This window comes from Juglans microcarpa x Juglans regia, chromosome 2D, assembly GCF_004785595.1.
Source record: "Juglans microcarpa x Juglans regia isolate MS1-56 chromosome 2D, Jm3101_v1.0, whole genome shotgun sequence".
NCBI lineage: Eukaryota > Viridiplantae > Streptophyta > Magnoliopsida > Fagales > Juglandaceae > Juglans > Juglans microcarpa x Juglans regia.
The window spans coordinates 42,022,249-42,036,609 of NC_054596.1; the positions used below are offsets into that span (position 1 = coordinate 42,022,249).

Consider the following 14,361-nt stretch of genomic DNA (forward strand, 5'->3'; position numbering starts at 1 on the left):
ATACCGTCATTAATTCTTTCTGCCTTTACTAATTTATTGCGTAATTATGGAGAAGAAAATGAAAATGATCTGTGTAGGCCTAGGACGTGCAAGTCCTGTACATTTCATTTGAAAAAAATGGATCTCACAATGAAAAAGTGGTTTTTTCATAACTTTTTTATAGAGGGGCTGGTCCGCTATTTTTTAAAGGGACTGCATGGAACTTGCACGACTAGCTAGGCCTGTATCTAGCATTAGTCTATTCCTTAATCTCTGCAAAATGCTTATTTTTCTCAAATTTTGGAATCTAGCTGGTTTAGATTCTTTAATAAGAAACAGGATTACCTTTTTGCTGTTCTCTTTTCTTTCTTTTTCTTTCATTTCTTTTGTTCTCTTTTAACCATGCGACTTTGGAAGCTTCGGACTTTGTCTGGGGGCAAGAGATGCATGGATTTGTGGATGCAGTCCTTAGAGAGGATGATCCAGTTGGTGAGTGTAGTCTTGCACAGCAACAGCAGCAAGAGGATTATGGGATTGAAACTGCGGGGGAAACTTCTGTAGAGGAGAATGTGTCTGGTTCATTTCAAAGCATGGTAAACGCCATGCACGAAGGGCCCCTAGCTCCGGCCATGGAAGAACGTGTGGGAGAGGCACCAAAGAAAACTTATGCTTCTGTTGTATGCACCTCTTCCATTATTAGAGTGTGTGTGGCTTGCCTGAGGGCGGCTTAATTATTCACCTGTCTCTCTTTGAGTGCATTCTTACATGCACTGTTGGATTTGTCTTTTGCCAATTATATGCCTGTGCACATGTGCGAACAGTTGTGATTTCACCTGCAGTATATGCTTTATATTCCCTTATCTAAGGTTTACTCCAGTTTACATTTCACTTGTGTATTTGTTCTTCATATGTTGCATTCTTAGAAACATTTCTTGAAATGATTTGAAGACAATTATCACTTGAGCTACAGAATCATGAGCCTCTCATTGAACGTTATTGACGCAATAACGTTTTAAATGAGAGAGCCACCATAAACTCCCCTACAAAAGCTCTCAATCTGTTCTCTAGCATCCGGTCCACAAATAAAATCCCCTTAGAAGCTCCCCGGGACCCTAGACAATACCAATCACCATATCGACACCCCACTAGACTCTAGACTACACACCTGCTCATGTCACAAATTTCGTCTCTTCGAGGCAAATGATATCGACCTTCAATTCTTTAAGCAAGTTTCAAATCCTAAGGAGTTTATCAGCATTATTCACCCCCTCACTTTCCATGACAAGGATACCCTCCCCCTTAACTCTTTCACAGCTGGAGATTCAAAGTTTTGAGTCATTATTAACAGAACAAGTTTAGTTTTTTCAGTTCTTTTTTACCCTTTTTGCTGAATCGATGGGCAAAGACCTTCTGGGAGAGAGGAACGGGAGTTGTAGACTAATGCAAATTTGACTCGATTTGCAGAACAGAAACATGCATTAGTTCTTAAAGAAACAGATTTGTCTGTGTTTGGTATTCATGCATATATTCTCAATTACTAATAATGGGTTCGTCGGTGATTGGTAGAAGTTTGGAATTTCTTTGTTGGTGTTGGATTTTGTCTTATTTTTTACATGTTTACAATGGTGGAAACTTGCTAGTTGCGAGGATCTAAAGGACAGCCTGGACCATCATTTTCTGCCCGGCCATCTTTACAGAGAAGTTCCCCGGCTACTTCAGAGTGGAATCATACACCACAGCCTGCTGCTCAGCATTCAAACTCTACATTGTCATTTGTGCCTCAAGCTAGCGTAGATGCGGTGGAATCTTTACATGGAAGTTCCCCCGCTACTTCAGAGAGGAATCAAACACCACAACCTGATACTCTGCATTCAAACTCTACAGTATCATTAGTGCCTCAAGCTAGGGTAGATGTGGTGGAATCTTTACACCGAAGCTCCCCTGAAACTTCAGAGAGGAATCAAACACCACAGCCTGCTGCTCGGCATTTAAACTCAACACTGTCATTAGTGCCTCAAGCTAGGGTAGATGCGGTGGAATATTTATACAGAAGCTCCCCCGCTACTTCAGAGAGGAATCAAACACCACGGCCTGCTGCTCTGCATTCAAACTCAACACTGTCATTAGTGCCTCAAGTTAGGGTAGATGCGGTGAAATCTTTACAAGGAAGCTCCCCTGCTACTTCAGAGAGGAATCAAACGCCACAGCCTGCTGCTCAGCATTCAAACTCAACACTGTCATTAGTGCCTCAAGCTAGGGTATATGCGGTGGAATCTTTACACGGAAGCTCCACCGCTACTTCAAAGAGGAATCAAACACCACAGCCTGCTGCTCTGCATTCAAACTCTACAGTGTCATTAGTGCCTCAAGCTAGGGTAGATGCGGTGGAATCGTTACACGGAAGCTCCCCTGCTACTTCAGAGAGGTATCAAACACCACAGCCTGCTGCTCAGCATTCAAACTCTACATTGTCATTAGTGCCTCAAGCTAGGGTAGATGCGGTGGATGAGGGCTTGCCAGTAGAAAAAGAAGGTCAATTTCCTGATTCATGTTTTGAAGATTTCACTCAGTAATGTTGGCTTAATGACCCTAAAAACGTCAGAACATCCTCTTCATTTGTCTGAGCTTTTGTCAAATTTTCAGTAATTTCGTTTTTGAAGTTCTAAGTTGATCCTTCCTCAATCATCCCTCCAGGTGAACCGAAATCTGTCTATGTGATGAACTTGCCTCCTACCGTTGCCAAAAAAAAAATCAGGAAGAAATTCAAGAAATTCGGCCAAATAATACCCAATGGCATCTTGATTAGGTCACAGAATGTGAGTTTCTCATTTTACTTTTTGACTCTTTTTTTTTTTTTTTTAAACCTTTAGAGAAGCTAAAGTAGCCTTGATATGTACAGGAAAGTTGCTATGCTATGGTCGAGTTTGAAGACCTTATTAGCATCCAAAATGCACTCGAGGTTTCTATTTCTGTTCTTTTTTCTCCACGTTTAATTAGTAGAGGTGAAAAATCCGTTTGTTTGATGACATTGAGGTGAAAAATCCGTTTTGTCAAATGGGACTATATTTTTGAATCTGGGGGAATATTTTGTGTGCCTAAAAGAACTAATACAATTGAATCTGGGGGAATAAATCCTTCCTTGTGGTTGTAAATAATGTCTTCTAATCTACCGAATTTTGGAAGGATTTATATTTTTACTGTCAAGTCTGTAAAATGGTCCTCTGCAGGCATCTCCAATACAATTGGCTGGAAGTGAAGTCTACATTATAAGGAAGATGCCAGTCGAGATCAGTACTTATCAAGCAGGAAGTATGTGCCTAAAACTACTTTGATGAGATGTATTTATTAACCCAGCATGGTTGGTTGAATTAAAAAATGTAATTTAATGAACATATTCCTTGGTCATTCATTCTATAATTGAATGCAGTGTAATTCTTAATCTGGAATTTTGCAATTGCTTTTTATGTCAATTTGGGCTTAATTATATCCCTGGAACATAAAAAACTGCCAAAAAAGTCTTTGGAATATATACAAAGAGCAACTTCCAAAGATGAATTCAATGGTGGCATGTTACCACTGCTGGAGCATTGGTGTTACTGGACACAATGGTAGCTGTTATAGCTATAGTGATCAGATTGTGATGGCCCTTTGTCTGTACTGTGGCAGTGAAGATGATTACTAGTGTCATGGTTGTTAGCGTGTTGAGAAGAATAAGCAGCAAACTCCTTGCTTTCAGACTCAGAAAACAGTAACTGCTGTGATATAACCACTTGTGATTGATCATTTGTCTTATGATTCATGTCCAACCAACCAAATTGTAAAAACAGTGTTCCTTGAGTAGGAAAAAAAAACCTGTGGACCTGACTGGCTCTTATAATCATTACACCTAATTGAACTTTCGTGTTCAGTATCATTTACTTTTCATGTGACGTGGTATGCTTGGAGTAGCCACTTGTCTTCCTTTTGTTTTGTTAACATCTATTTGAAATGCCTAAACCAGGAAGGGGTAGAGGAAGAGGTAGAGGAAGTGACCAAATGGTTGTCACAGGGGGAAGGTTTGAACTACTGGGATGCTACACGGGAGATGATTAGGATAGTGGTGGATACAACAGACTGAGAGGCAATGATTCTTATTAGCGTGGTTAGTGATGATGAGACGAAAAAGCCTTGGGCAATCATTCATGGGTCAAGCATTTTCCTTCATGGTTCCAGGAAATATGTTGTAGTTTTTCAGATGTGCCATTTTACGTGACTGGATTGTCGAGAAGCTTGTTTCTTATTGTAGTCAAACGGTTTTTTTTTTTTCTTTTTAGTGACAAACATTTCGTTAGTTTCATGATGAATGAAGAGGAATCGTTGCTGTTCTTTTCATTGTGCTTATCCCACCATATTCCTCTGTTTAGTGTGCTAATCTATTACAAATAAGATAAAAGAGTAGATGCGCTTGGACAATCTCGTATCAAAATGCTTGTTTTTGGACTCTGTGCAAGAGCCAAAAGCCGGGAAAAAAAAGGTGATGCAATTCCTGAAAAACTCTTATTTATTTATTTTTTATTTTTTATCTTTTTGTCGAGCAAAATCTCAAGTGATGTCTCCTGAGGAAGGTATTAATTGATGTTTTTCAATTTTCGATTTAATTTAGGATTATATTTTTAAATTTCTGAGCAGGGAAGCATTAATAATTTTAAATTTCAGAGTGGGGGTAGTAACTTATATTTTTAAAAATTGATTTCATAAAATCTCCGAGCAGGATAATATTTGGAAAAATTGCATATAGTCCATTGTAGTTGTAGACTATCCAAACTAGCTGTGTTTCCATAAAAATTTCCATTCTGAAGTCCTTTCGGAATATGTTAAGAGCTTAGGCTTATATAATTTTTGTATCTATATATATATATATATATATATATATATATATTGGGAAAACTTTTGCAATCAAATGGTGACATTGAGTATGAACTCTGGCTATTGTCAGTTTACCTGTATACATAAACAATGTTTCTCTATACACATACAATAGTAAGGCCATTCTTATTCTCGAATAATGCTATCCTCTACCAGCCAATAGCTCAGAAAGAATGGCCATCCTCTCTCTCTCTCTCTCTCTCTCGGTTGAACTTGCAGAAGGTTCAAAACTTATGTGCCTTGGTCACAAGGCTCCCACAACCCAATTTTTTAAGCATTTGCAGATGCGACAGCTCCATGAAAATGTGATGGCATGCCTTGGATCTCTTCTGGCACAACACTTTCATCCACATATTCCTCTGCTTCCCAGAGAAAACTTGCATATGCTGCATGCACATGGCTGAAAACCAACAATCCTAAAGTTAAGTTGCATGGCATGCAAGTGCAGAGCCTGACTTGAAAAAATAATTTTTTTTTTTTTTCATTCTAATGTATGAAGTTTTCTTAGATACATACCTATCTTGAGGAGACGTTTGAACTGCTCGTTCAAAGTAGCTTGAAGCCCTATCTTGGTCATGACTGAGCTCCCATACTAGCTTAGCATATTGTGATAGAACTTCACCGTCCTTGGGATCTGCTAGTATTGCACGAGAGAAATACTCTTCTGCCCCCTGAAGATCTCTCTTGGACTGTCAACACAATAAGATTGTAAGCATTACTATTAACGCCCAGATGAATCATAATTCCTAAGAACTTGAGAATTAAGTGAAATCATCCCCTTGTTCAAATGTTTAGGCTTCAGAAGTATACAGTAATCCATGGTTGAAAAATTAAAAGAAAAAAGCCATTATAAGCCTAATGATTGCACAGGATGAGAAAAGCAATATGTACAAAATGCAAACAAATAAATATCGCAAAACTAACCTGATACAGAAATTGAGCATAATTTCTCAAAAACAAGGGATTTCCAGGATTTTCCTCCACCATCCTCTTAAAATGGGCCTCAACCCCTCCTTGATTGTCCCCGCCATCCCCACCGGAGCCTATTGAGTTGAACTCTCCTCCGCCCCCACCGCCTCCGCCGCCTCCTCCGACACCAACACCAATACCAACGCCTAGCCCTCCTGCAAGAAACATCCCTTGACCAAGTCCAAAACCCTGATTCCAAATTTCCTCCCTAACACTGGCCTCCTCTGTCAGAGTCAGGTTTCTTGTTTTGTTCTCTAGACCGAGAGTTTGTGCTTCCATCGCCACGACCATCTCTTCACCCCTTTCATTCCTCCACAGTGGTTTTTCATTTTCCACCAACTCATCTCTCTCTTCATCATCCTCCGTATAATATTCTTCTTCTTCATCCTCTTCTTCTTCTTCTTCATCCTCGCATTCACCTCTCATAGATGGTATAGTTTGCAACATGAAGAACTTGGCTCTGCCCAAACTCTTTCTGGGTTCTTCATTGTTGCTGCAAGAAGCATAGGCTAGTCCTTCCAAGTTTCCTTCAGACTGAGCTCTTCGAAAGCCTTTATTTCCGTCGAGGTCAGCAATGGAGGGAGAGATTGGGGAGGAGTTGCGAGAGAATGAGGAGAGGTTGAGAGACCCAGCTTGGTGGAGTAAGAGCTTGTGGTGGCTTTGGTGGATGGTGGGTGGTGGGTGCTTGAGGGTAATACAGGTTTCATAGTGATTGAGGTTGTTGTTGGGACTTTCCGGGAAGGATGAGTGCAGGGATCCAAGTAATGGTGTTGAAGAACTTCTGAGCAGCATCTTTCTTCTTTGATAATAGAACTTCAGTTGTTGTTGTAGCCGCTTGTTTTGGGTATAGAGCCCTGTGCAGAAAATAGAGTTAAAGCCAACTTGAAGGAGCTAATCTTTTCTAGTTACTAAAGCAAAAAGTAAAATTAATGTCACTTTTCTTCAATATAAGATACAGAATAATGGAAAAACAGAAGAAAATTTACCACTTTTGAGAAGTAAGAGATTACAGTAACGATCTCAGAGAACTTTGAATGACAATGGACAAAATCGAAAGCCACCTAAGAGAAAAAGGAAAGAGAAAAGAAGAGCTGTTCAGAATATAGAAACTGAACCAAAGAGTTGTCCGCAGAGCTCCATTTTATAAGAACAAAAAGACCAACGCGTTTCTCTTGTAAAAGAAAAAATCAAAAGAAAAACATTTGAATGGAGGAGAGAAGTGATGTAGTTGCTAGCTGGGTGTGAAAGATATCAATTTGTTCTCTAGCATCAAGAAAATTCACAGGAGGAACCTGACAGCCTGAGCCTTCCTTTCCATGCAATTGATGCGGGTGGGCCATTGAGGCATATGCACATCATGAGTTTTACCAGTACACGTAAACATCCCACATCATGCACGTGATCTTTGTTGGGACTTGGGACTCGCCTGATCTTTCTGTGTGGGTGTGAGTAAACTGTACAGATATTTCTCATCACCTTCCTACGTGTACGTAATCTTGGACACCATATTTTGAGATTATTTATATATAAAAAATCCTATATACTGTTATACTTTTCTATTTTCATCTCACATTTATTATTATTAAATAATTATTTATTATTTAATAATAATAAATATACTATATCTTTAAGATGAAAGTAAAATAATAATATAATATATAACATGCAAATATGAAATATATATGAAATAATTTTTAAATAATAGACTCTATTTTTATTTAAAAGAAGTGTGCAACACTTTCATACATCATTTATGACTTTATTTAACATTACTTATATAATTAATGAAAACTTTTGCAAGAATGCGAGCGATTGATCGAGATTTTTGTTAGGCTTAACTTTTTGCAATAATGCGATGGACGATATTTTTTGTTTTTGTTGTTCTTCTTCTTTCTTCCCTCCCATATGAACACACACAGAAAATATCATGTTGGTGTAGTTGATCTTTTGCTTCCCCGGCCACTAGAACATACCTTAATACATAATTACTGAAGTTAACACATATATGCTAATTATTTCTAAAATGGTATAAGATGATGATGATGAACAAAGCCATGGTCAGTGTAAATAATTAATGGTTGGTGCAGTAGTTGTACATCTTATTGATCTAAAAATAAATAAATAAATGTTTCTAGAGAAACACTTTGGAACTAATTAACTTGCTTGTCTTCGCTATGCATAGCATTTTCAAGTCGACACTAGGGATTAATATCATGATCTGGGTATATACATATACATACATATATATATATATATGTATTTGCAATATGCAGGTGGTGGTAAGGCATGCATGTGTACAGGGAGTACTGCAACGCTGGAGCAGATTTCCTAGCCCGTTGACCGACTGGTCTGAGTCCAAGAAAGTGGCAGCAGTTCAATGCACAGATCTTCCTCACCTTCTCAAGAGAATTCTTAAGCTAGACAGATTAGGCCTTCCTCCGTTGCGGTTTTAATTTTTCTAGTTTGTCAAAAGTTCTTGTCCATGGTTTCCTCCCTTTACTGACGTCTTGAATAAGATTTCATGATATTCCACTAAAAAACAAAAAAAGAATTGACTTAAAAACAGAAAAAGAAAAAGAAAAAATGCACGGTGCATGCATGCAGCTAGCATGCGTGAGGAGTAAATGTGAATCAACGTGGTGCGTGCATGCATGCAAGCTGCTGAATATTAACATCAGGTGAATTAACGTTTTCTCCTTACATTCCCACACAAATAGATGATTCTTACTTAGGCATCAGAAGTGTCCGTCACCATCCCGAACTTTCATCTTGTTGGGTCTTGCAGATCAAACGGAGGAGTCTTTGGCTACGAAACAAGACTTCAAAACTATATTGATTTAGTTATTTATTTATTCTCAAAATGAATGATTCAATTACAATAGAAAATCAAAATGGATTTCATCTATTGATCATTGGGCTCATACTCTTTGATAAACTCTTCAATTCGTTGGGAATATCTGACATTGACCCTGACAAGTTCTTCTCCTTTCCGTATTCATAATAGATTATAGGGATTTCTTTCAATAAAATTCTTCAAGTTATTGGAGGAATTGTATAATAAAATGAAATAAACGTTATGAAGGATGGAGCCTACCAAATTGAACCAATCTCCAAAATGCAAAAAATCACTGACATACTTTATTCAATGATTTTGGATTTCCTAAATCTCAGCTATTATTTTGAAATTTACTGGTTATGATTTTGCAGCTGGCATTACCACTTTTAATTTCATACTTTTTCATTTGAACATCACCATATTTTTTAGGACATTAATTTTTGCCAAAATTGAATTTCAAAACAACAATTAAAATGTGGAAAAAACCTATCCTATAAAACACCTTTCAAACTCTAGAAAGGATCGGAACTTTATGATCACAATTTAATGTATATTTTGTTTATAATTTAAAAGAAGGCAATACCAACAACTCGCTGTTTCCTTTTAGGATGTGAAAAAACTTAAGCAATAGAGTTTTCTTCTGTTTACGTGATCGTGTTATCAATCATTGGAACAGCAAAATGAAAACGTAATTGAACGGCGAAGGTACCATTAAATGCAGAGCTTTTAAATGTGTGGTATGGAATGGATATGGAAAAAGTTGCGCTCAAGATTTTTCTCGAGAATCATTCAACACCTCAGCAGTTACAACCACCACATCATAATAATACACGAAGGATCACATGAAAAAGCAAAGCAAAGCCAACCCAACCGCCGGTCCCAACCAACTTTCGCATCAAACATAATTGCATTAACAAATTTCAAAGGAACCCATCCCTCCACCCATAGATCACGTCCATTCTCTCTTATCTAAAAGAGAACATGCTGTATTAGTCTGCGAAAATTGTTCAATAATTATATCTAAAAGAGAAATGTGAGAAATGTTGGATTTGGCATTCATAAATAACTACCTCAACTCTAATGATTTTAATTCTGTCTCGGCGAATCCAGGAAGAGTATTGTTCTGTTAAAACTCCAATAATTTATACCTGACAAAAAGTCAAAAAACCAACCCCAAACATTAATAAAAAAAAGAGCTTCAGAGGGAGATGACAGAAATCGTTAGCAACTACGACAATAATAGTGCATTATGCAGAGCAGCAGAAGAGGGCCCCACGACATGATGCCCCTTCAATTTCATATATTATTGGAATATGGGCGTGGGGTTTCGGACCCGTTTGTCACTCTCAGTTTCAGGGGCTTCAAAGATCAAAGTTTTGAGAGCCATCTTCTTCAAGGTTCTATTGTATGTGAGAGAGCTTTTGGCGATGATGTTTGGTTGCAAGTGCTTTTTTTGGAACACGGTCACCGATTTGTCTTCGCCTCCTGAGCCCAAACCATTCTCGCTGCCGGCTCCGATTCCCATATGGCCTGAAGGTACGGGGCTTTTGGGTTTCGCTAAAGAGTGTGTTTTGGGTCAGTTGTGGTTGTTGATTTTGCTTTTCTGGTTAATTGGTGTTTCTGGATTTTGTTGGATTATGGTTTGATTGTGGAAATGGATCATGGGTTGAAGATGTTGCCTGATCATATTTGTTTCTTGCGGGTACTGTTATTAGTCTATTTTGCTGAGTAACTACGTGTTAATCCGATATCATGTATTGCAAGGAGGGATTTGATATTTATAAAAATGTGCAATTTATTTCTCTTACTGTTCGGGATCAATTTGAACTTCGTGTAACTATCCGAGCTTGAGCTTGAGCTTGATCGCTTGTGTTTCCCTTTTCCGCTTGCCCTGAGAATATGACAATTCTGCGAGAGGGGCCGTTATTTATTATTCAGCTGTATTCTATACTTTGGCAATAGGGTTCGCAACTTCGTATTGTTTTGTCGGCAGGCCATTTTGTATTTGAATTTTGCAGAGGGTAAAAGGGAAAATACCAATTAATCTTGAATTGTTTTTATTCTACTGTTTAGGTGACTTGGATTGTTGTTGAAGTGTGTGCTTTTGTTAAAAATAAATTCAAAGCTGATCATACATTTCAGAGGGGGCACCCGTTGTAAGCTTTTCATGACATGATTAACTATTTGGAATAGAGAAAAACGTTTGATGTCTTTTCTTTTCATTCGGGTGTACTTTTGGAACAATGTAGGATCATTCCTCGTGAAAGAGGTTCTATAAAATTCTTATGAACTTGTGACTTTTGTTTTCCAGAATATCTATATAAAGACTTTTATGTTCCTTGATGGATAGCTTTTGTTCTGTTGAATCTCATGGAGTAGGGTGTCCCTTCAGAAATTGTAAACTCCTTGAGAAATTCCTACATTCTGTCAAATTGGATCTTGGATTTCTACTCTTCAGTTAAGATTATTCTAAGAACATGATTTATAACTTCAGAGCTCCAGCACATTGTTGGTAAAATCTCACCTTAAGCACAAAGTGCCAGAGCTGAGCACTTTGCTTACCACAAGCAAAGCGTAAAAGGCGTGCACTGCTTACCAGAAGCACCTAGGGCTTTCACCGGCATTGCTAGCACTTTGATTTTTCCTTTGATAACTAAATAAACTTTGAGATCTGTCTGTTTGTTCCATAACCTTTTTTTTTAGGCCGGCACTTTGTGTCATTTATGCTTGATTACTGTTGCTTTGGATATGTATATTGATTTCATGTTTCAAGGGCATTGTACTTTATCAAAAATATGTTTCAAGGTTATTTATTGTGCATTTTTAATCTCTTTTTAGTATGAAAATTCAGCTTACTTTGTTAAATTATTTTACTGCATCCTTGCCTTCTTAGGTGGAAGTTTTGCCCGTGGAAAAATAAGTCTTGGAGAATTAGAAGTTATTAAAATCTCCAGCTTTGAGTTAATTTGGGGCTCTAATCCGATACAAGACAAGAAGGGTGTTACATTTTATAAACCGGTGGGTATACCTGATGGTTTCTATTGCCTTGGCCACTACTGCCAACCTAACAGCCAGCCTTTACGGGGATTTGTTCTTGTGGCTAGAGAAGTAGATACTCATCTGTCAGAAACCCCCCATGCTCGTGACCCTGATCAGTCACCTGCTCTTCAAGAGCCCCTTGATTATTCCTTAATATGGAGTTCTGATTATGGAAGCAAGGAAAATAATGGTGGATGTTGTTATGTTTGGCTACCTCAGCCACCTGAGGGTTACAAGCCCATGGGCTATTTGGTTACTGACAAGCCAGACAAGCCTGAGTTGGATAAAGTGAGATGTGTTCGAGCTGACCTAACTGACAAATGTGAAATTTACCGCCTCTTACTTGCTACCAGTTCTAAATTGCCAAATTATCCATTTCGAGTTTGGGATACAAGACCCTCCCACCGGGGAATGCTGGGGAGAGGAGTTCCTGTAGGGACATTTTTCTGTGGTAGCTACTGGGACGCTGGAGAAGAGCTACATATTGCATGTCTGAAGAATCTAAATCATATTTTACCTGCAATGCCAAACATTGATCAGATTCATGCACTAATCCACCACTATGGACCCACTATATTTTTTCATCCTGAAGAGGTCTTCTTGCCATCTTCTGTTCCATGGTTTTTCAAAAATGGAGCACAGTTGTTCAGAGCTGGCTTTTTAGATGGTGAGGCTATTGATGCAAGTGGCTCAAATTTGCCAGCTGGGGGAAAGAATGACGGGGAGTTTTGGATTGACTTGCCAGGTGATGATCGGAGAGAGAGTGTCATACATGGAAACTTGGAAAGTGCAAAACTTTACGTTCATGTCAAGCCAGCTCTTGGAGGAACTTTTACTGACATTGCAATGTGGGTTTTCTGCCCCTTCAATGGGCCAGCTAAGCTTAAAGTTGGGTTAGTGAATATTGCTCTAAGTAGGATTGGACAGCACGTGGGTGACTGGGAGCATATCACACTCCGTATATGCAACTTCACTGGAGGGCTTTGGAGTATATACTTCTCACAGCACAGTGGGGGTGAATGGGTAAATGCTTATGATTTGGAGTACATAGAGGGGAATAAAGCTGTTGTTTACTCATCAAAAGGTGGGCACTCAAGCTACCCTCATCCAGGAATCTATCTCCAGGGCTCCTCAAAGCTTGGGATTGGAGCTAGGAATGACTGTGCTCTAAGTAACTTATATGTAGATTCAAGCGTCCATTATCAATTAGTTGCAGCAGAGCATCTTGGAGATGAGGTTGTTACAGAACCTTTCTGGTTGCAGTTTATGAGAGAGTGGGGTCCAACTCTCATCTATGATTCGAGAACTGAACTGGATAAAATAATTAAGATTTTGCCGGTGATGCTTCGTTATTCGGTAGAGAGCATATTCGACAAGTTGCCAGTGGAGCTGTATGGGGAGGAAGGTCCTACTGGGCCAAAGGAGAAGAACAACTGGGTGGGAGATGAAAGAAGCTAGATTTGTCGGAAAACCTCCTTGATTGATTGTTGGTTCTTCATCTCCTGCTGTTTATGTTCATATACACACACGGTTATCTAGTGCTGTTTGAAGGCTGGTGTTGTTTAGCCGCACATAAATTTCTCATTCGTATATAAGCATGTTTAGATAGAATTGCAGCATGGCGCTCCAGTTGAACAAAGGATCCTTGGAAGTGGTGTATTTTAGATTTATGTTTAGGTTAGCCCCAAGTAGTTGAGCTGCGGATGTTATACGCATAAAAAACATTGAACGAATTTCGGATTGTTGATGTGTCTATTTGTACGTATAGCCGATTCATCGGAATGTTGTAACAGATGTTTGGATTCATAGTAAAGTTGAGAGACAACTTTTTTGATATTTTAGTTGTTTGGATTGCAAACATCTTGGCATTGTAAAGCCAAGGTGTTACTGACCATTCTGGATCATATGCCAATTTGAACATATTTTTTTCATTCCGGTTATTGTGAAACTGAAATGAGCAAAAAAAACTCGATAGATCTACAAAGGTTCTGTTTGGATGCGGGGATGTTTAGAGAATCAGATGAGATGAAAATTTTGTAAAAAGTAGTAGTAAGATGGATTGTGAATAATAGTGAGATAGTTTAAGTTTAAGTATTTTTTGAGTTTTGAGAAATGAGAGAGAAAAAGTTAAATAAAAATATTATAAAATTAAAATATTGTTGAAATATATTTTTTTTTCAAGATTTAAAAAAGTTGAATTATTTTTTGTTTGAAAGTTTAGAAAAATTATAATGATTAGTTAGAAAAAAATTATAATAATTAGTTTGAAAGTGTTTGTATTTGAATGATGCTTGTGAAGAAAATGAGACGAGATGAGATAAAATGAAAATTATTTCCAAACATCCCCGGGTCGGTTTGGGCTAAAGGGTAATTCCAGCTTAGAGCCCTAATTTGATGAAATCCAAATCCTATTTGAATTACGTTTAAGGTAACGTTTCACTTGCAATTCTCTTGTTAAAGAATGAATAATTGAGTTTAGTTTTTTTTTCCTAAGCAGGAGATAAACTAAGTGGTTACAAGATATTAGATTTAATGGGATGAAAGTCTCCAAGAATCGTCCAAAAACAAGTAAATACAACATAAGAGAAATAAAAAAGAGGGATTTGTAGTAAAAATTTTAGCTCCCACCCATT

General features: G+C 38.1%; 3 protein-coding genes across 3 annotated transcripts; 2 read left to right on the plus strand and 1 right to left on the minus strand.

Annotated features, from left to right (window-relative positions):
• Positions 1-217: 217 nt before the first annotated feature.
• Positions 218-4,354, plus strand: LOC121249527 (cell wall protein DAN4-like). The gene is made up of 6 exons (XM_041148229.1): positions 218-656; positions 1,620-2,511; positions 2,674-2,795; positions 2,879-2,938; positions 3,207-3,288; positions 3,980-4,354. Exons 1-6 carry the CDS (start codon positions 423-425, stop codon positions 4,069-4,071), a joined length of 1,482 nt encoding a protein of 493 aa, XP_041004163.1. The 5' UTR covers positions 218-422; the 3' UTR covers positions 4,072-4,354.
• A 573-nt stretch (positions 4,355-4,927) lies between these two features.
• Positions 4,928-7,049, minus strand: LOC121250647. Its single transcript, XM_041149824.1, has 4 exons — positions 6,840-7,049; positions 5,809-6,707; positions 5,401-5,573; positions 4,928-5,284 (listed from the first exon to the last, which is right to left on the minus strand). The coding sequence occupies exons 2-4, from the start codon at positions 6,643-6,645 to the stop codon at positions 5,155-5,157; spliced, it is 1,140 nt and encodes a 379-aa protein (XP_041005758.1). The 5' UTR covers positions 6,646-6,707; positions 6,840-7,049; the 3' UTR covers positions 4,928-5,154.
• Positions 7,050-9,728: 2,679 nt separating this feature from the next.
• Positions 9,729-13,559, plus strand: LOC121250171. The gene is made up of 2 exons (XM_041149156.1): positions 9,729-10,225; positions 11,583-13,559. The coding sequence occupies exons 1-2, from the start codon at positions 10,003-10,005 to the stop codon at positions 13,184-13,186; spliced, it is 1,827 nt and encodes a 608-aa protein (XP_041005090.1). The 5' UTR covers positions 9,729-10,002; the 3' UTR covers positions 13,187-13,559.
• The last annotated feature ends 802 nt before the right edge of the window (positions 13,560-14,361 follow it).

Coding starts and splice junctions, on each gene's coding strand:
- LOC121249527 (XM_041148229.1), top strand. CDS start 423: ATGCATGGATTTGTGGATGCAGTCCTTAGAGAGGATGATCCAGTTGGT. Junction 2,939..3,206: donor GCATCCAAAATGCACTCGAG/GTTTCTATTTCT, acceptor GGTCCTCTGCAG/GCATCTCCAATACAATTGGC. Junction 3,289..3,979: donor CAGTACTTATCAAGCAGGAA/GTATGTGCCTAA, acceptor TGCCTAAACCAG/GAAGGGGTAGAGGAAGAGGT.
- LOC121250171 (XM_041149156.1), top strand. CDS start 10,003: ATGGGCGTGGGGTTTCGGACCCGTTTGTCACTCTCAGTTTCAGGGGCT. Junction 10,226..11,582: donor GATTCCCATATGGCCTGAAG/GTACGGGGCTTT, acceptor TTGCCTTCTTAG/GTGGAAGTTTTGCCCGTGGA.
- LOC121250647 (XM_041149824.1), bottom strand. CDS start 6,645: ATGCTGCTCAGAAGTTCTTCAACACCATTACTTGGATCCCTGCACTCA. Junction 5,574..5,808: donor ATGCTCAATTTCTGTATCAG/GTTAGTTTTGCG, acceptor TTGTGTTGACAG/TCCAAGAGAGATCTTCAGGG. Junction 5,285..5,400: donor CAAACGTCTCCTCAAGATAG/GTATGTATCTAA, acceptor GTTGGTTTTCAG/CCATGTGCATGCAGCATATG.